This window comes from Lissotriton helveticus, chromosome 1_1 (genome assembly GCF_964261635.1).
Source record: "Lissotriton helveticus chromosome 1_1, aLisHel1.1, whole genome shotgun sequence".
Classification (NCBI taxonomy): Eukaryota; Metazoa; Chordata; class Amphibia; order Caudata; family Salamandridae; genus Lissotriton; species Lissotriton helveticus.
The window spans coordinates 1,396,992,579-1,397,017,973 of record NC_136057.1 but is presented as its reverse complement, the minus strand read 5'-3'; the positions used below and the strand labels follow the sequence as shown (position 1 = coordinate 1,397,017,973).

The 25,395-nt window shown below is 46.4% G+C and overlaps 1 protein-coding gene across 5 annotated transcripts in view; it reads left to right on the top strand.

The window, feature by feature from the left end:
- Positions 1-25,395, top strand: part of RGL3 (ral guanine nucleotide dissociation stimulator like 3) — a 357,925-nt gene that overhangs the window by 317,298 nt on the left and 15,232 nt on the right. For all 5 annotated transcript variants that reach the window (XM_078684184.1, XM_078684186.1, XM_078684183.1 and 2 more), the window contains exons 14-16: positions 3,534-3,623; positions 3,934-4,084; positions 12,930-13,133. In XM_078684184.1, the coding sequence (XP_078540310.1) occupies positions 3,534-3,623; positions 3,934-4,084; positions 12,930-13,133 (445 nt within the window). The remainder of the gene's footprint in view (positions 1-3,533; positions 3,624-3,933; positions 4,085-12,929; positions 13,134-25,395) is intronic.

Sequence of the window (25,395 nt, the reverse complement as noted above, 5' to 3'; positions counted from 1 at the left end):
AGATTGCAATATGGAACAGAAACCGTGTCAGCCAATGACCAGCAATATGATTGGAAATCCCACAGTTGCAAAATGTACTCAGAATGAAGAGATAACAAGCATTTGTAATGCCATAGGTCTCGCATTTTCGAGAGTTTAAGCTATTGGCATTGTAAATGATAATGCCTTTTATTTATCTGTTTTGCGAATTAACACATAAATAAAAAGCATTGTCATTTACAATGCCAATAGCTTAAACTCTTGTAATGCAAGCCCTATTCAAAGAAGCGGCTGCCATTGTCCCAGACTGCTCGGAAAGTGAAAGTATGCACGGCGCACTAAATGTTGCAGGAAAGCATGTTGTGCCTGCAGTAGGAGAAACTCATTAAAGAAAATAGTGCTTACAGACTAAAAACAAGCATTTACAATGCAACGGTTTCGCCTTTGCAAAAGTTTGAGCTATTGGCATTGTAAATGACAAACTTTTTATTTATGTGTTGGTTCCCTAAAGCAGCTGAAGAGAGGGACCTTGAAAAACTGGTATTGGGCATATCCTTTGGGCTGAATGAGGGACATCCACTCATACAAAGGGTCATCTCTGAGACTCTGGGGGCTACAGGAAGGACCACCACAGCACTGGCACTGGGTCAACCCTAGGGGGCTGGAACGACACTGCACGCATGGCACTGGGCCAACCCTGGGTCTGAAAACGGGGAGAGCGCAAGAGTGACACATTCTTTTTTGTTAAAATCTGCAAAGCATGCAGCAGATGTTGGATTATGTGGCAAATGCGGCACATCCTTTACTTTGCAAAAACAGACATCTCTGTCAGTCCATTTCCGAATGCGCAGCATTAGAATATTCATTCTATGTTAAACCAAGTGATAGAACACACATGGCTATAACCCGATCTATGCAAACCGAGACCTCGATGCTCATAGATTAGACATTCAGGATTCTAGGAGCAATGTTTTACTTGCGGTTACTTTCACTTTAAACCCTTGATTTGTTTCTTGGATATTTGATTGATATTACATAATTCAAGCGACATTCCAAAGTCCACCAATAAAAGCAGTTGTCGACAAATAGATAAACATTACATCGAGCAGCTTTTTAAAATTTCCAATCTTGCAGATGAGCGCATTTTTAAAACGGCTATTTGAAGACAAAAAACGTTGGCACAAAATAATGCGCACTTACCCACAGAGATTCGTCACTCGTTTCCATTCAATTTACTGAAGGCCACATTCTAAAGAACACTTTACTGCACTGTTCAGCATAATCTTTTCAACAACCATATCCAACTAAGTACATTATCATTGATTGATGAGGTGTGCATAGAGGGCGTAGCTACAGTCCGGGATATGGGTTGGTTAGCGTGTGCCCTGTGCACTTCACAGGCGCGCAGCATTTTTGACTTGCATGGTAAATGGGGCCGCTCGGGGCAGCGCAGTCTGCGCCATTTGAGCGGAGTTTTTCCGGTCTAGCGTCTCTCTTTCCATTAGAAACGCATTTCCGTTGTGCGCAGGAGGAGCAGTCCCTGCTTTGTTCTGACATCTCCAATCAATCCTTTCCACACCTTGCGGGGCTGTACAGCGCGGTCAGCTTCGTGGTTATTGAAAAGCGCAAAGCAGACGGTTAAATACAGCGCCAAAAGATAGCTTCAGGGCACAGGGTTCGGAGTATTAACCCACGTCAAAAGTTCTGAGTTTTATCGATCTTGGAAGGGGACATTCTGAATGGGCCCCTTCGGGATTCCTTACTACCTGTGACCTGCTGCCTGACCTCCCAGGCAGCAGGCGCAGAGCACACAGACCTATTCTCAGCTGAATACAAATTACACGTTTTTGAAAAACCTATGAAAGGGCAGGTGGAGCAGTGGTGCCTGCGACAGGCGGCATACTAGATGTAGTATGTTTTTCGGTAGTATGTTGTCTTTAAAGAAAAGTCTGGGAGGAAAGAGGCTTCCGTCCTCACAACAAAAGACAAGTGGCGTGAACACTCTCAGGGTGAATCTGAGTCAGAGAAGGGCCCATTTGGCGATCATAGCAGTACTTTAGTCAGCATAATATAAATCAATGCACGAAGACCGTGGAGTGTATTGACAATATAAAGACGTTATCCGATAACCAAAAACAAAAGTATCTGACTTGAGAATGAAACAAGTCAGGTCCCGAGCGGGCAGCCAATCACGGCGCGGCCGGGGAATGACGTCACGGGGGTGTCCCGGGCCGGCTGCCAATCACAGCGCGGCCCGGGAAATGACGTCACGGGGGTGTCCCGGGCCGGCAGCCAATCACAGCGCGGCCCGGGACACACGGCAACAAGGGGTGGGACTTAAAAAAAGAGTCAGAAACGCACACGATTCGCGTTCTGACCGGGAAAGAGTGATGGACAACCGTGTCTTCCAATGGCTAGCCTCCATTTATGGAGCTAGCCAATGGAAGAAGGGGCGGTTTCAAGTCCCCACTATTGAGATTACATTAGATTTTGCCCTGGGCGGAGCAACTGCTATGCAGTTGCAACACCAGGGCGAAACCTAAAAAGACGTACCGTGTAACTACCAAAGTAACAGTGCCAGTCCTCATGAGAGGTTAGAAATTAAGACAAGGCAGTACTAATGAGGGACTAACAAGCCTATTGACGAATCAGAAGCCCGCATTTATGAAGGGCAATGACACAAGCCAATGACAAATATGGGCAGAGAGTGGGCGGGGTTTCTAGTCCATACTCCAATACAGCATGCTGCAGAGCAGCACATGCGCTGCCCAGGCGTGACCTAAAAAGCGCTCTAAAGGAGTCCTTGTTAATGGTGTTCTTTAAAAGGGATCACATTAGTAAATTGTATAGTATTCAAATTTTTAAAGGCATGTTATTCCCGCCTATAATCTGTGACAAGGAAAGCAACAAGAAGTTACTTACATGTAAAACTGGTTTTGAAGCTTGCTATCTCCTGTAGACTTAACTTTACAGACTTCTCTAGTTCGGTGGGCTGATCCGTAATAGTAACCGAAAAAAGCTAAACAATTACTGCTGGTATAAGCAGTTGGAGTGTCACCAAAAGTGTTGACATTGTATGTTGAAATAATGTAATGTGTTTGAAAGACACAGTAAACATTTACAGAAATGGACCGAAGTTTCACTTTTTTCCAAGGCGAATGCGATTCAGTTCAATTGATTGTTTGCAGTCTGTTCTTTCCATAGTTTCAAATTGAACTTGTGACTCCAGTTCATTTCACCTTGACACCAAAAATTGTTCAAGAAGCTCATTAGTTCACATAAGGTATATGGATACATCATAAGCTGTGGATAGACAGGTGTGTCATTTGTCTTCCACTGATTGGAAGATATGAGCCATTACAACAATTCCACAAAGATATTTCTGTGTCACTTGATTGCTCAGAGGAATGCTGCATATGTCCTGTAGAACACCCATTTTTATATATTACCCATAACATTCATTCTATCAGATGCAGAGACTTTATTGGAAGAATTTCTTTCCTAAACATGCCATATAATCTTCCCCTGATAAAGTTACTTTTCTGTATTTACAGTTACAGGGTTTCCCGGACCATCGAACCACCTGCAGACTCCTGCCCCAACTCACCTAGGATACGAAGGCGGTTAACCAAACGTTTCAGCTCGTGAGTATCTATGGAAGTGTGGGAATGCCTCCATTTGTATGTATGAGACAGTATTCAAATGGCAGTGTGAACACGTGATAGGCTTAGACCGTGTGTTTCCGTGTTAATGTGATAATGGAAATGTCAGTCTGTTTATACGTAAGCATGTGCACATGCCCATTTCCCCATTTTGAGTTTTTAGAAATGTGTAAGGCCTTTATTTTGATGTCTCAGAGCACAAGTGCAGGGGAGTGGAGTAGACATTGCACAGCCCCTTTATCTTCTCCACTTGTAGTGATTTGGCATCTATTAACAATGTTTTGTTTTGCAGCCTTCTACTAGGGTCAGAGGTGTTTGGACCACGCCAGAATGGGGATCGTGGTGGCATCTCTCCTTCAGGCTCCAGCAGCAGCTGTGACATGGAAGATGGCCTTCTAAGCCCCATGTCGTGTGTCCTCGACGGGGCCTCAGCCTTCCCCAAGGTGGGCACTATCACATGTTTTCTCTTGCAAGTTGGTCTACTATGTGAGTATGTGGGAAGGATGGGAGTAACTCTGTCTTTCTCAAAGTGGAAGCCATCACCCATACTCAGTGTTTAATTTGAGCAGGTGGGAGCCACCAGCACTTATTTTTCTGCATCAGACATTTATCGAGAGCAAGAGAAGGAGAAACAAACTAAGTGGAAAGACGGAGGAAGAGAAGATGGAAAAACCGTCATACAGGGGGAAAGCTTAAGCCTGCAAAAGTGAAATAAAGGGGCGGGCATGTCCGGTTGTAGATTTAAGAGGCATGAGTTGGATTCAAGACTGGGCAGCCATAATATTGAGTGCACTGACATTTAATTGCGCCCCCTGTTGATTTCTGAGCAGAGATTTGTGCACCGGCACGCATTATTTTACAAATTAAGCACTGCCTATACTTCGCTACATATCAGCTTCGTGTAAAGATATTGTGGGAGAGAGGTTGAGGATGTCTCTCTCTTCCTCAGGGTTAGAGTCATCATTTACTCTCCATTACATGACCGTATAAGCTACAGGTGTGTATAGGAGAATATGAGTTATGTACGTTACTCGTGTAGGGGTCATCATGTGTTCTGCTACACGGCTTCCTATGGTGGATATGGCTGAGGGATTGAGGTCGGGACTACACTGGTTTCACAAAGGTGAAAACTATCAGTAGTGGGAGATATCACATGCTCTAAGATACACATCATTTGCCTACGTTGGGGTGATAGGTTTGGGCTGCTGCATCGTTCCTCATAGTGTGAGCTACCGTCTGCTCTCGACTACTTGGCCCCGCATCATGTTTGTGGAAGTATGCTGAGACTGCGTCGGTCTTCAGCAAGGGGCAGACAGCATGTACTCTGTGCGGCACGGCCCTCTATGGTCGCAGTGGTGTGGACATAAAGGTAGGACAGCTGCCTTAAAATGATACACTGGTATTCCAGGATGTTGACTTGTTACAGTTTAAATAAACCAAGCTGGACAGGTTCCATATTCCATTGGGGATGCAGGTCCATGCATTTTACATCCATTGCTTGACAAGTCCACCAGTTGGCAGTTTCTCCATTTCACAGAGCTTCCCCTAGAGCTTTCTCGCTTGTGCTGCTATGACTGATGTCCACTGACTGACCAGGACTGATAAGGTTTCAATAGCAGGTGACAATGTATCTTGATTGTCACTGTGGGAGATAGGTGGGCCAGGACTACAGGAGTCGGAAGGAAAGGAGAGGGGGTTTCAGTAAAACCAGTGGAATTGTGGTAGTACAGGGCTGTCAAGGGGTCGAGAGGGTAGGGATCAGGTTGAGTTCTAAAGTGTTGAAGAAAGATGGGCTGGATCAGGAATAAATAGGGATGCAAGAAGGGTGGCAGAAAAAACGAGGGTTAAAGGGTGGTCAGGACTACCAGCTTTCTGTGGGGAGGGAAATCTGGTAGGACAATATGGAGAAAGGAAGGAGGAATGCCAGGTTTGTGAAGAGCAAGAAAGTAATGTGGCTCTGACACTGATTATAAGGGGTCGAGCAGCACTGTGACAGGACCAGGAGGATGGCGACGAGAGACCGGTGGGATTTGGAGGCTGTCCTTTGCATGACACAGAAGCCTTGATTCTGAGTGGCACATAAAATCCCATCTGCCTATTAGCAGTAGTTACAGGGTCCATGTGGATTATAACTTGTGCTGTTTCACACAGAGATTTCGATTGCTAAAAGTAGCCAAAAATCTCCATTTAGAACACCAGGGAAAAACGTGCTAATCAGTGCTGAAACACCGATACCTACATGTTATTCGCCAAAAACTTGTAACTCCTATATTTCACCATACCCAAAATAACCTGAGCCCCGAGTAACAGTAATTGCGGGGCATGGATTTTAAGGGATTATTTCAGGCCGCTCATTATTGAGACCGTATCCTTCTATTTTTTCTTCCCAGTGAGAGGAAAACACTATAATAGTATGTTCTAGGCATATGAGCTGCAGATTGCACACTATCAGGCGCGCAACACCCATTGGGCTCACGGGGCTTCAGCCCCCCCCCCCCCCCCCCCCGTCGTGTGTGTCAGCCCGGCCGGAGACAGCTTCGCGGGCTGGCGAGCATTTAATTGCAGCCGCACCCGAGTACTTAACAGGTCTTTAAAAGACCATTTACGTGTAAAGGAGGCTTTTGTTGTGTGTTCGCCCCTTCTTACAGCCACTCTGTCTATGTTTGGAAGAATTAGCCCCCCCCCGAAATATTTTTCACCCCCCCCCCCCCCCGAAATTTGGCTCCAGTTGCCAGCCTGCACACTATGCATAGATGGCCACCTAGTGTTGGGCCCGGATGTTTGCAGTTTGGTTTGTTGTAGAAAAGTCTTTGGAAGTCCCAGTGACTCCTCCTTTGGATGATATTGCGCATGGGCATCGGCTCCATCCCCAGATTGTTTTTTTCCGCCACCGGGCTCGGATGTGTTTCCAGCGCTCCGTGTTGGAACTGATTTCCTTCGGCGCGCAATCCTCACCGACTTACAGAAATTAAGTTTTGAACGCTTTCCAGTCGACGCTACTCTTCAACACCGAAAACTTCGATTCCGGTTGTCGTCGACGACCTTCGGGCCCAACTAGGTCTCGACTCGAGCTCATGGAAAGGACGCCATTTAAAAAGTGTCCTCAATGTGGGTCGAAGTTTCCCCACACCGACCTTGATGAAGTGTGTAACCTTTGCCTCTCCCCAGAGCACGAGGCCAAAGACTGTTCTGCTTATGCCTCTTTCCGCTCCAAAAAGACTATCCGGGACCGAAGTGCGAGGAGAACAATGGCTCGATCTTCAGCTTTGATTCCGGACGACATCTCTGAGGAAGGTGTCAACGTTCCAGAACAACACGACGTCGACAGCAATTCCGAGGCAGAAGACTCCAAAGTCGAGGACATCACTTCAGCGCAGCGGGTCGTAAGTAAGACTGTCGACCCCGACCCTTCCTCGACACACCCAAAGAAGGCCCCGGTCACATCCTCGCCCTCGGGTGCACACCGATACACTGCTTCTACTGCCCCACCTTCGGACCCGGCTAAGAAGCTAACTAAGCCTTCAGGCGACTCGGCCTCGAGTCGGCCTTCGCACGGTGCCGGCGCACATTTACCAGCACCGAAAAAGACAACTTCACTGGCTACGCCAACATCCAAACCATCGGTGCCGAAACAGACTACCACCCCTTTGGCACCGAAACCCAGGTCGGAACCAAGCAAACCCACTTCGGATTCGAAAAAAACACCGGAACCGAAAAAACCTTTGGATCCAAAAAGTATACCAGAGCCGAAAAAATCATCGGAACCGAAAAAAGCTTCGGAGCCGAAAAAGACTCCTGCTTCTTCGGTTAAAGACATTGCCAAAATCCAAAGCAAACCACTTCGGTGCCGAAACCTTCCTCTGCACCAAAAGATCAGCCTCCTGCAGAGGACTTACTTTATCCTGACCCTGCTCAAAAGACTCTAGCTAAAGATCCAATTACTGGACAGCTAATTTTGGCTTCAAAAAAGCGACCACTGGACACACCAGCTCCAGCTCCGCATTCAAAGAAGAAGGACATGGCTACGTCTCCCTTAAGACTGCCTTCCCCTTCCCTTTCACCTGTACCATCACCACATCCTCCCATACCACAACATTCCCCAGCATCTTCTATTAATCCAGACGATGACAACAGGGATGATAGCTCTGATGATATGGGGGGTAACATACCTGATCCAGCTACCCCTACAGGATCACTTGACCCGTGGGATGATTATACCACCCCAGATGTCCCAAATGTCCCTCAGGATGACATATACCCCTCAAGGCCTTCCCCACCAGAAGACACTATGGGTTTCAATCAATTCACAGAGTTGAGCAATACCATGGGGTAGACATGCACACAGACCTTATAGATAAAGACTTCCTAATGGATACCTTTGATAATGCGCAAAGGTCCTCATCCATTTTACCAATGCTCAAAGGAGTGATTAAGCATGCTCCTGAAGTCTTCAAGGACCCAGTCAGAACTCGGGTCATTAAGTCTCGTATAGAGAAAAAATATAAAGCTGCCCCCTCAGACCCAGCATATATTAAAGGTCCAGTACTGCTAGACTCACTTGTAGTTTCCAATGCACGCAAGAGAGCAAACTCACAAACATCAGGGGAAGCTCCACCACCAGACCAAGAGTCTAAGCTACTTGACGCATCGGGGAAAAGAATGGCGTCTCAAGCAGCAAACATGTGGCGTATTGCCAATACACAGGCATTATTAGCCGGATACGACAGGGCACATTAGGACGAATTAGAATCACTAATAAGGCACCTCCCAGATAAATTCAAGGATAGAGCAAATGAGCTCATCCGAGAGGGGAAAAATATTACAAACACCTCTATTCGGTGTGCACTTGATGCAGCAGATACTGCCTCTAGGGCAGTTAACACCAGCATTTTATTACGTAGACTCGCCTGGCTACACATATCAGGGTTCAAGCCTGAAGTACAAAGTGCCATTCTTAATCAACCCCTTGATGAGCAACACCTATGCGGACCTAACGTAGATGTATCACTTGAAAAAATGAAAAAGGATACAGATATCGCCAAATCTATGGGAGCCCTGCAGTCGCAGGCTCCCAGACGTTCATTTCAACGCTCATCCTATCGAGGTGCCACCAGGGGATACTCTTCAGACACACCTCCTACCTCATACAAAGCCCCTACACAGTCCACTTACAGCAAGGGCTACCAAAGGGGTGGGTACAGGGGTAACAATAACAAAGGCAGAGGTAAAAATAACAACTCCCGCTCTGCCTCTACCCCTGCCCAATGACTCCCTTCCCCTTCCCCGTCCCATTCCACTCCTGTTAGGGGAAGACTTCAACAATACCTGCCAGCCTGGGAAAACATCACATCAGACAGGTGGGTGCTCCAAATAATTCAATCAGGTTACTGTCTAGAACTAACATCCACCCCCCCAAACATACCACCCAAGCAGCATCCAATGTCACACTGCTCACACAGGAGGTAATATCCCTCCTGCAGAACAATGCAATAGAAATAGTTCCAGAGCATCAGAAAAACAAAGGAGTATACTCCCCATATTTTCTAATCCCAAAGAAGGACGGATCTCTAAGACCTATCCTAGACCTCAGACCTCTAAACATTTACATACAGTCGGATCATTTTCATATGGTCACACTCCAACAAGTCCTTCCACTCCTGTTACAAAACGACTTCCTTGTCACTCTAGATCTCAAGGACGCCTACTTCCATATTCCCATCCACACAGCGCACAAAAAATATCTCAGATTTGTGCTAGACGGGCAGCACTACCAGTTCAAAGTGCTCCCATTCGGAGTCACAACAGCGCCAAGGGTGTTTACAAAATGCCTAGCAGTAGTAGCAGCACACTTAAGAAGACAACATATTCATGTCTTCCCATATCTAGGCGTCTGGCTCATAAAAGCCAGCTCATACAGCCAGTGTGTACAACACACTCATGCTACTATTCAACTGCTTCACGACTTGGGATTCACAGTAAATCACACCGAATCGCATCTGCAACCCTCGCACATACAGCATCTCGGCGCTACAATAAACACCCAACTATCACTAGCTTATCCCTCTCCAGCCAGGATAACAAGTGTACAAACTCTCCTAACAAAATTCAAACTGCAACACTAGCTACCAGCTCGAGTGTTCATGCAGCTCATAGGAATGATGGCATCTTGCATATATGTAGTACCTCACGCAAGACTGCAAATGCGTCCACTTCAGGAGTGCCTAGCATGCCAATGGAACCAGGCTCAAGGTCAACTAACAGACCTAGTGTTGGTAGACAGTCAGACTCATCGTTCTCTGCAATGGTGGAACGCCAAAAACCTTTCCAAAGGGCGACTGTTTCTAGAGCCAGTTCCTCAAATAGTCATGACAGCGGATGCATCGCTCTCCGGCTGGGGAGCTCACTTACTGCATCACACGATGCAAGGCAGGTGGACACTGCAACAATGGTTACTCCGCATCAACCACTTGGAGTTACTAGCTGTATTTCTAACCCTAAAAGCATTCCAAATGCAAGTTTCAGGCAAAGCTGTCTTAGTCCGCACAGATAATATGACAGCTATGTACTACATAAACAAACAAGGGGGAACACACTGCAGCTCTCTCAGTTAGCACAGCAGATATGGAGATGGGCTATACCACTAAAGATCTTCCTCTTAATCTAACACGTCCCAGGAGTACAAAACACTATGGCAGATCTGCTAAGTCAACAAACACAGCAGATCCACAAATGGGAACTTCATCCGCAAGTTCTTCATCCGTTCTTTCAAATGTGGGGACAACCTCAGATAGACCTCTTCGCCACCCACGAAAACACAAAATGCCCAAACTTTTCCTCCAGATACCCACACCCATTGTCCAAAGGCAATGCGATATGGATGAACTGGTCAAAACTATTTGCGTACGCATTTCCTCCTCTCCCACTACTTCCGTTAGTGGTACGCAAACTACAACAACATTCCCTGACGCTCATTCTAGTCGCTCCAACTTGGGCCAGACAACGTGGTACACCAGGCTGTTGCAGATGTCTGTAGTACCACACCAAAAACGAAACCTATCTCCACGCCTATTAACACAGAACCATGGAGAGATCAGACACCCGGACCCAGCTCAGCTCAACCTAGCGATCTGGCTCCTGAGGTCATAGAGTTTGGTTACCTCAACCCTCCTCCAGAATGCATGAACGTTATCAAAGAAGCTAGACGTCCCACTACTAGAGCATGTTATGCTGCTAAGTTGAAATGGTTTGTCATATACTGCCAAAACAACTAAATAAACCCTTTAGACGTTTCTATGCAACACATCATAGGATATCTATTACACCTTCGAAAGTGTAACTTAGCCTATACATCTATCAGACTACACCTCGCTGCCATTGCAGCATACTTACAAAATAGACAACATCTATCTCTTTTTAGAGTACCAGCTATAAAAGCTTTCATGGAAGGACTTAAAAGGATAATTCCTCCCAGAACGCCACCTGCACCAGTGTGGAACTTAAACATTGTTCTCACAAGATTAATGGGACCCCCCTTTGAACCATTACATAAATGTGAATTGCAATTCCTAACCTGGAAAGTAGCTTTCCTAGTAGCTATTACTTCTCTCAGAAGGGTTAGTGAACTACAAGCATTTACCATTCAAGAACCCTTTCTGCAAATGTATCATAACAAAGTGGTTCTTCGTACTAATCCTAAATTCCTTCCTAAAGTCATTTCGCCATTCCATCTAAATCAATCAGTTGAGCTGCCCGTATTCTTCTCGCAGCCACAAACAGTCGCAGAAAGAGCTCTACACACCTTGGACGTCAAAAGAGCATTACTGTACTATATCGAAAGGAGACAAACTTTTCGTAAAACAAAACAACTTTTTGTGTCTTTTTCACCGCCACATAAAGGCAACCCCATATCAAAATTAGAGATCGCTAGATGGATTGTTAAATGCATACAAATATGCTACCACAAAGCCAAACGTACATTAACAATTCCTCAAAAATCCCATTCTACAAGGAAAATAGGGGCTTCAATGGCATTCTTAGGGAACATTCCCCTAGAAGATATATGCAAAGCAGCTACATGGCTTACACCGCACACATTCAAAAAGCATTACTGTGTAGATGTGCAAACTAAACAACAAGCCACTGTGGGCCAGGCTGTACTAAAAACACTGTTTCAAACAACTGCAACAGATACTGGTGGTCGCCGCTAGGTGTGGGTACTGCTATACAATCTATGCATAGCGTGTAATCTGCAGCTCATATGCCTCGAACGGAAAATGCTACTTACCAGTATGCATCTGTTCTTGGCATGTAGATCTGCAGAGTTACACACGCCCACCCGCCTCCCTGGCTACCTTTATCTGGTCCAGTATTATCTTAATTAGATACAAATAACTTGGACATCACTACCTCTTGTACAGCTCCATCCCTTCCCTAATGGCGAAAAACAATCTGGGGATGGAGCCGATGCTCATGCGCAGTATCATCCCAAGGAGGAGTCACCTATCCCTTGACTTCCAAAGACTTTTCTACAACAAAACAAACTGCAAACATCCGGGCCCAACACTAGGTGGCCATCTAAGCACAGTGTGTAACTCTGCAGCTCTACATGCCAAGAACAGATGCATACTGGTAAGTAGCATTTTCCTAACTAGTCACTGCCTGGAAAGTCTTGTGCGAAAGGGCAGGGTCTGGCATCGGCACTAATGTGGATTTGCCTTACTGCGGCTGGATAGAGAGGAAGGAACTGCTTTTGAAGGAAGCAAGGTGCCAATGGCTTTTCAGAAAAGGGAAGGTGCATTGGTACATAGTGATGTGAGGCGAGGCATAGCAAGAAGGCAGCACTCTGCGAGGATGCTGTAAATAGAGGGATGCTGTGGGTGTGGAGCGTGGGAAACAACGAGGGAATGGAACACATTTTAGAGCTACATGACTCTCAGTCACCTCATGGCTCTGTTGGCAATGGCTTTGAATTTTCATGACTCTGTATACAGGTCCCTTAAACTATGTAAAGTTTTATTGACATTTACATCCGTGTCATTTGAATGCTGTCTATACAACATGGATAATGCCAACGTCAAATAGCTGAAGTAAGCTTATAAAGCAGGCCTCCTTGTCCTGCAGGTCCTTCTGTTTTGCAATAGGGTTCACATGCCAAGGTGCACTGACTAGCCACATGGCAGTGCACAAACTCATATTCAATGCCCTGCCTTATTTATCTAGCTGTATCATTTCCTCAACTCTATTCTTCCTTAATGGCATTTGACTTTTTCTCCATTTTGAATCCCTCAGAGCATGCTGGATCTGCCCTTGAGCAGTCCCACCTCAGTTTGCTCCCTGGAGGATTCCTCCACCCCTGCAGTGAGCCCCACCCAGCCCAAGCAGCCCTTGGCCAGGGTGTCATCGCTTCCGGTCTACAACCAGCAAATCGCAGATCTCTGCATCATCCGAGTCAGCATGGAGAACAACCACGGCAACCTCTACAAGAGCATACTGGTGAGTGTTGGGCAGTGTGAGCTTGGTGTATAAGAGATCTTCATATGTACTGTTGGCAGAGTGAGCACATTGTAATTCGCATCTGGAGAGTCCTGTAGGGAGTGTGACCACATCGTACAAGAGCATGCAGTGAGGGAGCTACGCAGACATGGCGAGCACACTGTACACCATATAGCGAGGGAGCTATAGAGACATGGCGAGCACACTGTACAAGAGCACACAACGAGGGAGCTATAGAGACATGGCGAGCAGACCGTACAAGAGCAGCAAGCGGGGGTTATGAAGACATTGTGACCACACTGTAAAAGACCAACAGGGACTGTGTTATGTAGACATTGTGAACACACAAGAGCAAGCAGGAGGTTCGAATGATGTTGTGGGCAGATGATACCGGAGCATGCAAAGGAGCTCTTTTGGTTCTGTATGCCCATTGCACAGAGCTGCTGCTGAACATTTAGGGTACGGTGAACACAATGTACAGAAGCGTACTGGGGTTGGGATATTGTGAGCACAGAGCACTGAAATACGCAAGGGAGACTGTGGGTGTGCCCACAGAACACCAGTGGATAATCTGGTACACACAAAGCCACAGTTCCCCTGTGGTTTGTGCTCACAATGTCCCAGCCCCAGTACACATTGTAGAGGAGATTACAGGGGCTGATGTGGACGAAGTCCATTCAAGGTACAAGAGGGAAGAATGAAGACAATGTCAGCACAAGGTACAAGAGGGTACCATGAAGCACAGCACACGGTTCAATGAAGCCCCCAGTGCATTGGACTAAGGAGCTATTTTGCAGACGCCGCTTCGAGACACACGCTGTGGATTGCTGCTCTACCCGATATTTCGGTCTGAACTCGGTGTACTTACCGGGATCTCGGACATGTTCACTTGCCTTCCAGTATGATGAGAGAAGGAAGTTTTTCATACTGAGGAATTTGAACTAGTCTGGGCGTATGGCCCTTGGACTACTCACTGTATTGTTCTGTTACACCTAAATAGTACACATATCCTTGCCCTGATGAAGTCTGTTGGCATAAAAGCTTGACCAAACATATGTTGGCAAGATCTTTTGGCTTTCCATTGGCTGAGAAATTTCCTATTTATGGATTGTGGCAAGAATTTCTATTTGTGTTACCCTGTGGCTGGAAAGAATTGAGAATTTATTCAATATGAAGAAATCATGAAATAGTAACAAAATACCTGACTGCAGGTTTTAACACAATGTAATAAAATTGCACCTTTAAGGTCCTCCTGATTTTAACTATGCTTTTCACAAGAAATAAGTGAAGTGTACCGCCTTTGTCATAATTTCTCATACTAACACAACCACATCAGACCTCTGGCATCCCACTAATCAGGCCTTTAGCTTTAATCTTTGGCTTGTAATGAGCACTTTTTCCCACAATTCTGCCATCAGGCTTACCGTCATAACATTAATTACAGTTGGCAAAAAATATTTATCTCGTCCTAAAAAGGATTCTTACAGTGCAAATGTTCCACTCTCAGGTTTCTCAGAGGGGGCAATGAACACCAAAATCCTTACCCACAGTGGTAATTTGTGAGTTTTGATGTTACAAAACATCTATCTAGATGCTTTAATACTGTTTCTAATACCAGTCCAAGTTTGAAGGCCTACTGACTTTAAATATGCTTTTTCACAAAAAAATGTCATGCCTACTTTTTTGTTGTTGTAACTTTTCAAAATAAATAGATCAGACCTATGGCATCTGACATAACATTTCCCCATAAAACAGATTTGACCTTCAGCCTTTATCATTTGCTTGTAACCCCAACCAACTCAAGCATCGTGTATTCAGTATAAGATTTCCTACAAGGCAACCATCAGGTACACATTTATAAAAATTACAAATATGTTCGACGTTATAGTTGGCTAACAATCCATATCCTCTTCTCAGAGCATCTCGCAAGAATTATCCTAGTACTTTTCTACCCCCAAAGTTAGTCAGTAGTGGTTACCAATACCAAAACCCTCGCCTTCTATAGTAATCTGTAATCGTCCAAGTAATTAATTCGTTGTCTACTGGCTTTAAAATAGTGTAATAACAATCCTCCCTTAAAGGCAAAGTGCATTTATGCTTTTCACAATAATCAGTTCTATGGTACCTGGCAAAACGTATCCCAGTGAACCAATCAGGTCTATAGCCTCAATTTTTGGCTTGCAACGAACCACGCAAGCCTACAGTATTGAGCATAATCCAGAATTAATGTAATATAAGCAACATTTATTATTTGAATTACACATTTTCTACTTAATCAAATCCTGTCAGAAGGAAGAACAACTTGTTAGTACAGCCAAAGTCCATCCATCTCTTAAGTGGTTCTTAATGCTATTTTTCTGTTGTTCACATAAGGTACCCAACAGTAGCCCTGCCAAGCCAGGCCTAAAGATGTGTTGATCTTTGTATTTTGGAATTTTCCACAGCAAAATCCAGTGCTGCTTGTCAGGAGAAACCCAAACGTGTGTTTCTTGTGGCAAAGGTTCCTGGCAGAAGCACAATGCTTGGGTTTTGGGGCAGGAGGGAAGAATGGGCAAACGAGGAGAGCACAAGGAGCCAGTGAAAATGCGAGTGGGGAAGACGTCAGGGGAGGAATTTCCAGATATCTCCCATTTGTGAAACAAAGGAGAGACAAATGAATAACTTACAAAGCAAGCTTTGGCAAAGCCTATACTTATTGGCTTTATCAGTATGTTTTAACAATGGTTTCTGTTCAGAATGGCTAAAAGTTAGTAGGGTAAAGGAGAGTGGCATGGAGTGGCATAAAGTGGAGTGGACTTTTACGGAGTGGCGTGGAGTGGTGTGAAATCGAGTTGAGTGCCGTGGAGAGAAATGAAGTGTTATGGTGCTGCATTGTGTTGTGAAGTGTCGTGGAGGAGTAGAGTGGAAGGGCGTAGAGTTGGGTGGATTAGAGTGGAGCACAGTGTCATAGTTGAGTAGAGTGCCGTAGAGTGGAGTGTCGTGGAGTGGTGTAGAGCAGAGTGGAGTGGTGTAGAGGGTGTTGTGTAGAGTGGATTAGAGTGTTGTAAAGTAGAGTGGTGTACAGCAGAGTAGACTGTCATAGAGTGGCAAGGCATAGAATGGAACAGTGTGTCAAGAATTAGAGTGGAGTAAAGTGTCATGGAGTGGCACAGAGGAGAGACTCATAGAGGGCAGCAGTGTCATACAATGGCACAGAGTGGAGTGCTGGAGAGTGGAGTAGAGCATGGGTACTCACAAACTTTCTGTCGGGGGCCAAGATTACAGTGTGGTTTGTGGCCGAGGGCCGCACCAGTAGGGGTGGGGTCAATGGGGTGGGGGGGGCGGGGCTAGAGGGAAAAAAACGTTTTCAGAACATTGTGCAATGCTGTATTTCAAAAGCAGATGTAACTACAAAGAGCACATTTTGACAATACATTTTTTTAGCAGACAATAGCAATCTAAAGAGGCATTGCATAGCTACATACACACTTTGTCACCAATTCCATCACAGACTCTCTCTCTGTAAGTCAGTCTCTCTCTCTCTCAGTCAGTCAGTCTCTGTCCCAGTCAGTCTCTCTCCCTCAGCCAGTCTCTCCGTCAATCAGTCTCTCTCTCTCTCTCTCAGCCAGTCAGTCTCTCCGTCAGTCAGACTCTCTCTCTCTCTCTCTCAGCCAGTCAGTCTCTCCGTCAGTCAGACTCTCTCTCAGCCAGTCAGTCTCTTCGTCTGTCAGTTTCTCTCTCTCTCTCTCTATCTCTGTCTGTCTCTCTCTCTCTCTCTCTGTCAGTCTCTCTCTCCAAGTCCATCTTTCTCTGTCTCTCTCCCTCTGTCAGTCTCTCTCCCTCAGTCCATCTCTCTCTCTCTGTCAGTCTATCTCTCTCAGTCAGACAGTTATGTTATGTTATGTTATGTTAATTGATTTTTTGAGCGCACAGCTGCCCCAGCAAAGGGGCGTCCCGGCGCTGTATCTGAAAAGGTAACATAACTAACAGAATAGACAAGGTAGAACATTTTTTAATAAGACAGGGGAAAAAGATACGTTTTAATAACCTTCCTGAAAGCAAAAAGATCTTCTAAAGATCGAATATGCACAGGAAGCGCGTTCCAAAGCTTGGAGGCCAACACAGTAAAAGAACGGCCACCCAGTCTGCATCTCTGGAAGCGCGGAACAAGTGCTAAATTTTGACCTGCAGAGCGGAGGCTTACGTGAAGGCGTGTACAGGGTCAGGAGATGCTGGAGGATGGGAGGGGTGTCGGTTTTAAGAATTTTAAACGCGAAACACAGAGTCTTAAACTCTATGCGTCTAATTACAGGCAGCCAGTGTAGTTTAGAAATTGTGCTGCGGGCAGAACAGAACCGTGGCAGGCCTACCAGAGCCCTGGCAGCCGCGTTCTGCACCCGTTGGAGTCGCAGGACCTCCGCCTGATTAACACCTAGAAGCAGTGAACTCGCATAATCAAGCCTTGATGCAATGCTAGCTTGAATCACCAACTGGCGAGTGGAGGCATCGAAAAATTTGAGGATAGGCCTCAAACCACGAAGGATGCCGAAGCATGTAGATGCCACCTTCTTAGTATGACACGAGAAGGTAAGTTTGGAGTCCAGCCACACGCCAAGGTTTTTAAGTTCGGAGACCGGTTTAGGGGGGGGGGTCCCAGCTCGTTAGGCCACCAGCTGGCACCCCACAGATCAGGATGTTTCCCTAATACCATCACCTCGGTTTTGAGGGCGTTGAGCTGTAAACAATTGGTGGTAAGCCAGCCAGCAACAGCCCTCAAACCATCCGCAAAATTTGATGCCAATTGGTCAGAGTCCCCATTGAGAACCACTGCCAGCTGGGTATCATCGGCGTATGATACCATTGTGAGACCCCAACTCTTCGCAACCGCCGCCAACGGTTGGACGTATAGGTTGAAGAGAGTGGGGCTCAACGCCGATCCCTGTGGAACTCCTTGAGCGATGGCATGAGGTTTAGATCTGAACGGTGGCACTACTACCTGAAATGATCGTTCCGAGAGAAACGATTGGAACCAATCCAGCGCCTTGCCAGATATACCAGCCTCACCAAGCCTGCGGATAAGAATGGTGTGGGATACAGTGTCAAAGGCGGCACTGAGGTCTAATAAGACCAGTGCCGCCGTTTGACCTGCATCTAGTACAGAGCGGAGATACTCAACCATATATAGGAGTGCCGTCTCTGTACTGTGCCCAGATCTAAAACCATTCTGTGTAGGGTCCAGTAGGTGTGCAGAGGTCAGATGTTTCGTTAAGATGTTATTCACATGAGCCTCTGTGATCTTTGTCACCCATGGAAGGAGGGAGATAGGTCGATAGCTCTCCGGCTTCACTGGATCCAGCCCCGGTTTCTTTATAATGGGCATAACACAGGCAGCTTTCCAGCTAGGTGGGACTAACCCGGTGGTAAGGGATTGATCCACCAGTTGTCGAATCGGTGGGAGGCAGATAGACGCCGAGTCCAAAAACTGGGCCGGTCTCAAAGGGTCATCCGGCGAACCAGACTTAACCTTGACCGCTAGGAGATTAAACTCCTGTTCCGATGGTATGGGAAGCGCAGCCAAGCACTGTGATGTACGCAATGTAAAAGTCGTACTGTCAGGATCAGCTTTGGGAAAAGAGCGATAGATGGTATTTACTTTCTCCACAAAAAAGCTAGCTAACAACTCACAGTGAGCAAGGGAGCAAATCTCCGTAATAGGAAGTCTGTTCGTCGTGAGCTCCTTTAAGACTTTAAAGACCAGTTTGGACGGATTGGAGCTCGCCTGGAACTCTCTAGCATAGTAGTCAGCCCGAGCCCGGCAGACAGCTCTATGATATATCTTTACCCTTGCCAGGTAGCAAACCTTTAGATCACTGTCATAGTTCTTCCTCCATGCTCTTTCGGCTTGACGGCAGGTGGCTTTAATCCGCCTAAGTGCCTCCGAGTACCAGGGGTTAGGCTGAGAAGATCGATTTCTACTCCAGCAGGCCGGGATTAGTGCATCAAGCGCTTGGACAATCCAGGCGCAAAAGATGTTGTACCCAGTTGCAACGTCATCCTTAAGAACCAGAGGAGTGGTGGCCAAAAGACGGTGGAAATCCTCCAATTTAAGCTTTTTCCAGGGACGCCTGAAAGATGTTTTAGCGGGCTTCCCGGTAGAGCGAGTTGCCATTGTAACATAGAGCTCAATGATATGGTGATCGCTCCATCCCATAGGTCTAGGGGGAGAGACCTCGGCCAGTTGGAGATTGGTAAAAACCGGGTCAAGAATATGACCACCCTCATGGGTCGGGAGACGGACCAGTTGGGACAGCTGCAGTGCTTCAAGATCATCCAGCAGGCTTCTAACCACTGGTAACTCCATGGCATCAAAATGTATGTTAAGATCGCCGATGATGGTGATATTGGAGGAGGACAAAGACAGAGAGCTAACCAGCTCCGGAAGAGCTTTCCTAAAGGCACAGTCACTCCCTGGGGGGCGATATATCAAAAGGCCTGATAATGTTTGTGTCTGACCAATGCTGATGGAAAAATGAGCACACTCAGCACCAATCAAGTCCATGGGCTTCCAGGTACAAGTGTGGCAAGTTTTAAAAGCCACAGCTATACCTCCTCCTCTCCCCTTGCGATTTAATGTGTGGATTGCGTAGCCCGGAGGAAGGGCCAAGTTGATAATAGCCACATCCTCATCGCCTAGCCAGGTCTCCGTCATAAAGAAGGCATCAGGGCCTTCTAACGAGATAAGCTCGTATATATCTCGGTAATGCTTCGGCAGGGACCTGACATTATGGTGCCAGAATTTAATGGCACTGGGGGGAGGAAGTATCTTATTCCGATGTAGTGGTACCTGGCTGGGGGCCATCAACGGTGCTGTTAGTTCCCACCGGCCACATGGGCAGGTATAGGGACCACACAAGGGATGCTGCACTGATTGTAAGCAGGAGGGCAGACTATGCCCAATCAGATGGAGGGCCTGACTGGAGTACTGAATACTCATGATAACACCACACCAGGGTCCTGCCGCAGTCCGCACGTCCTTGGCGCAGACGGGCGCAGACGGGCAGGACTCTGGCTTGACTCCGGCGCGAGTCAGGCGCTACCGCTGCGCGTTACCGCTGCGCGAATAGAGCGAGCTTTAAGTATCGGCTCACCTGGGCTCCTAAGGAGCGCTAGAGCGCTCAAACCAGTGGCACGTTCTGCACTAGCCACCCCCAAGATGGCGACCAGGTGCCAGCAAGAAGGTAGGAAGAAACAACAAAGTCCGCTAAAAACGCGGTGGGGGGCCCAATTACAGTGCAAGTGTGTGGGCACAGCGACATGTAATTAAAAGCAGGGGAAAATACAATTTAGGTAAAACAAAATACAATAAGCGGTAATTTTAAAATTAAGCAGCGCTATGCACTAGGATCACAACAGCGTAGCGCGCGTGCGTGCTATCACCTTTTCAAGGCCGAGCAAATGAACTGCTCGCCTTAAGTATCGGCTCACCTGGGCTCCTAAGGAGCGCTAGAGCGCTCAAACCAGTGGCACGTTCTGCACTAGCCACCCCCAAGATGGCGACCAGGTGCCAGCAAGAAGGTAGGAAGAAACAACAAAGTCCGCTCAAAACGCGGTGGGGGGCCCAATTACAGTGCAAGTGTGTGGGCACAGCGACATGTAATTAAAAGCAGGGGAAAATACAATTTAGGTAAAACAAAATACAATAAGCGGTAATTTTAAAATTAAGCAGCGCTATGCACTAGGATCACAACAGCGTAGCGCGCGTGCGTGCTATCACCTTTTCAACAGTCAGTTTCTCAGTCAGACAGTCACTCAGACAGTCACTCTCTCAGTCACAGTCACTCTCTGTCAGTCACTCACTGTCAGCCTCTCAGTCAGTCAGTCTCTCTCAGTCAGTCAGACTCTCTCTTATAGTCAGTCTCTCTCTCTGTCAGTCAGTCTCTCTGTGTCTGTCTCTCTCTGTCTCTCATAGTCCGTCTCTCTCTCTCTCTCTCTCTCTCAGTCTCTCTCTCTTTCAGTCAGTCTCTCTCTCTCCCTTAGTCAGTCAGTCTCTCTCTCTCTCCCTCTGTCAGTCAGTCGGTCACTCTCTGTCAGTCTCTCTCTGTCAGTCAGTCTCAGTCAATCTCGCTCTCTCTTTAAATAGCAGTATTTCTCTACTATAAACAGACACGCAACAAAACCTAATTTTTAGATTGAACTCCGGCGATGTATACACATAACTGAAACGGATCGCCTGGGTACAGGGTTTTAAGTGGGATGAAAAACCTGGGGGTTCTCTGAAAGGGCCATGACCGATAAAATTAAGGGCATGGCTTAAAAACATGTAAACAAAAATCTGTGCTTAGCATCTTGTGCCACCCTACTTGTATTTTGCTGTTTGTCATGATATATCAGATACAACCAGTAACATTATACCTGCAACAAGTCAGGACTATTGGCTTTGCCAATGGTTGTTAGTTGCATAAGATAAATAAGCAACAACTATGCTTTGTTGTATATAAATTATAATATTGAAAATGCTTCAGCTCTGAAAAGATGAGACAGTGAAAGAACTAAAACTAGTATATTTGAAATTACATCACAATCTTTGTGCAATGATGCTACTGAGATAAGATTTTTTTTTTGTTCACCCTGAGGGCCAAAATGGAAACCCCAATAGCTTGTTGCATGAGATAAATAAGCCAGAACTATGACTTTGTTGTACATAATCTATAACATTGAAAATGCTTCAGTTCTGAAATGATGAAACTGCGAACAAACTTAAACGAGCCTATTTGGAATTACATCAAAGGCTTTGTGCTGCTGTTGAGTTGAGATTTATCTAAGGGCGAAAATGGAGACCCAAGTGGTTGTTAGTTGCATAAGATAAATATGCAAAAACTATGGCTTTGTTGTATGTAATATTGAAAGCGCTTCAGGTCTGAAATGATGAGACTAAGAATGAAAACAGTCGATTTGAACTGACAAAGGTTTGCTGAACAGTAGTGCTGCTGCCGAGTTGATATATATATTTTTTCACCCTGAAGGCAAAAATGGAGCCCCAATAGCTATCCGTCTCAGCACCTGCTTTGAAGCACCTGGCCCACTAAAACCCCTGCCTGTTATCTTGGGGAGAGTAAACTCTCATAAAAAGTAAATTTCAGCTGATGATTAACTCTCAATTGGTCACAGAAAGCGGCACGTTCGCCTAAATTAATATGTAAAACCTCCTAACCACTCGCAATAAATCGAAGAGAAATACATACATATCTCTGCCCAAGATTTTAAGCCCCCTCGAAAACCACAAAGGATATATTTACCTTTTGTGCATGAACAAGGAGGTCTAGCAACAGAAAACCACAAAATATGGGGCCAGCAATAATAATGATGGCATTGGCTAAACTTACTGCTTTCAGAGGCGAGGATGCTGCAATTTGTGCCAGGTGCTGGTGAATCTCGGCTCCGTTTCAGCTGGGCACAGGCTCTGGGGTGAGCATCTAAGACACTATTTGTCTGCGCATGCCCATTTGACCCTTTCCTGGCAAATGTGGCCCCCGAGGAATTAATTACAACAGCAGTAATGGCGCCGAGTCCCTGACTGCTGTTGTTTTCGATGGGGGCCGCAAAGGAAGGTGTGGCGGGGCGGGCCGTACTATGAGTACCGCCGGAGTAGCGTGTCAATGGAGCAGAGTTTAATGGAGTAGAGCATCATAGAGTGGAGTGGAGTGTTGTAGAGTGGCCTAGAGTGAAGTGGCATTAAGTACTGTGGTGCAGAGTAGATTGGCGTACAGCGCAATGGCATAGAGTGGAGTGGTGCAGAGTGGAGTAGAGTAGCGTAGAGTGAAGTGATGTAGTGCCCAGTGATGTAGAGTGTAGTGGTGTAGAGTGAAGTGGTGTAGAGTGGCGTAGAGTTGAGTGATGGATAGTAGAGTGCAGTGGCATAGAGTAGAGTGGTGTAGAGCGCAGTGATGTAGTGTGCAGTGGTGTAGAGTGTAGTGGTGTAGAGTGTAGTGGTGTAGAGTGGCATAGAGTTGAGAGGTACATAGTAGAGTGCAGTGGTGTTGCGTAGATTGCCGTAGAGTGCAGTGGCATAGTGTGCAGTGGTGTAATGTACAGTGGCGTAGAGTGTGGTGGTGTACAGTGCAGCAGTGTAGAGTGGAGTGCTCCATAGTATAGTGCAGTGGCATAGAATGCTGTGGCATAAAGTGCAGTCATGCAGAGTATGTGCCACAGTGCAGGGTTGTAGAATGTAGAGCCATAGAGTGTTACAGAGTTGCGGAGAGTAGAGTACACTATTGCTGAGTAGAATAGAGTGGCATAGAGTGCAATGACGTAGCATGCAGTGGTACAGGCTGACGTAGCATGCAGTGGCATAGAGTAGAATGTTGTAGAGTATAATGGCATAAAGTGGAGTGGTGAAAAGTAGTTGGTGTAGGTGCATTGGTGAAGGGTGCATTGGTTTTGAGTAAAGTAGTGGAAAGTGCATTGGCGCAGAGTGCAGTGGTTTACACTATAGTGGCATACCATCGACTGGAGTGGCGTAAAGTGCAGTGGCATAGAGTGCCAGGGCATAGAGTTGATTGTTTCAGAGTAGCGTGGAGTGGTGAAGAGTAGAATGTAGTGGCGCAGAGTAGAGTGTAGTGGTGCAGGGTAGAGCGCAGTGGCATAGAGTAGAGTGGCACAGCATTGATTTCCGTTGCGTAGAGTGGAGTGGCACAGAGTGGAATAGAGTGCTGTGGGATAGAGTGCAGTGGCGTAGAGTAGATTGTTTCAGAGTAGAGTGAAGTGGTGTAGAGTGGAGTGATGCAGAGTAGAGTGAAGTGGTATAGAGTAGTGGCATAGAGTGCAGTGTTGCAGAGTGGAGTGGCGTGGAATGGTATAGAGTTCAGTGGTGCATAGTAGAGTGGGGTAGAGTGCATTGACATAGAGTGGTGCAGAGTAGAGTAGAGCGGGGTAAAGTGAAGTGGAGTAGAGTGCAGTGCCAGAGTGCAGTGGTGCACAGCATATAAGAGCGGTGCTCAGTGCATTGGTGTAGAGTGCAGAAGAGTGGCGTAGAGTAGTGCTGTGGCATAGAGTAGAGGGGCGCAGAATAGAGTGGCATAGGGTTCAGTGGCAGAGTGCAGAGCTGCAGAGTAGAGTCTTATAGATTGCAATGGTGTACAGTAGAATGGCATAGAGTGCATTTGTTTAGAATGCAGTGGCATACAGTGGTGTAGAGTGAAGTGACAGAGTGCAATGGTGTAGAGTGCAATGGCCTAGAGTAGAGTATAGTGGCGTACAGTGCAGTGGTGCATAGAGTGCAGTGGCATAGTGTATTGGTTTTGAGTAAGGTGGTGTAGAGTGCATTGGCATAGTGTGCAGTGGCATGGTGTGGAGAGGCGTGGTGCAGAGTGCGATATAGTTGCGTAGACTGCAGATTGTTTCAGAGTAGATTGTTTCAGAATAGAGTGAAGTGGCATAGAATACAGTGGTATAGAGTGGAATGTCGTAGTGTGTATTGGTAAAGAGTAGATTACAGTGGATTGGCATAGAGTGCAGTGGCATATAGTTCAGTGGCGTAGAATAGCATAAAGTTGATTGGCATAGAGTGCAGTGTTGCAGAGTTAACTGTCGTAGAGTGCAGTGGTGTATTGTAGAGTGGCGTGGAGTGTCGCATAACCAAGTGGCATAGAGTGCAGTGGCACAGAGTAGAGTGCACAGAGTTCAGTGGTAGCAAGTTCAGTGGCAGAGAGTGAAGTGCTGCAGAGCAGAGTGTGGTAAAGTGCAGTGGTGTACAGTAGAGTGTTATACAGTGCATTTGTTTAGAGTGCAGTGGAATACAGTGGTGCAGAGTAAAGTGACGTAGAGTGCAATAGTGTAGAGTGGAGTAGAGTGCAGTTGCATAGAGTAGAGTATAGTGGCGTACATAGAAGTGGTGCAGAGTAGACTGGCATAGAGTGTAGTAGCGGAGAGTGTATTGGTTTTGAGTACATTGGTACAGAGTGAAGTACTGTGGCATGGTGTGGAGAGGCGTGGTACGTAGTGGCACAGAGTGCAACAAGGTGACGTAGACAGCAGTGACAGAGTAGATTGTTTCAGAGTAGAGATAAGTGGCGTAGAATGCAGAGGTATAGAATAAAGTGTCATAGTGTGCAGTGGTGCAGAGTAGAGTAGAGTGGCTTAGAGTGGATTGGCATAGAGTGCAGTGGTGTAGAGTTCAGTGCTTAGAGTTCAGTAGCGCAGAATGGCATAGAGTCGAGTGACCGAGAGTGCAGTGTTGCAGAGTATACTGTTGTTGAGTGCAATGGTGTAGTGTAGGTTGTCATGG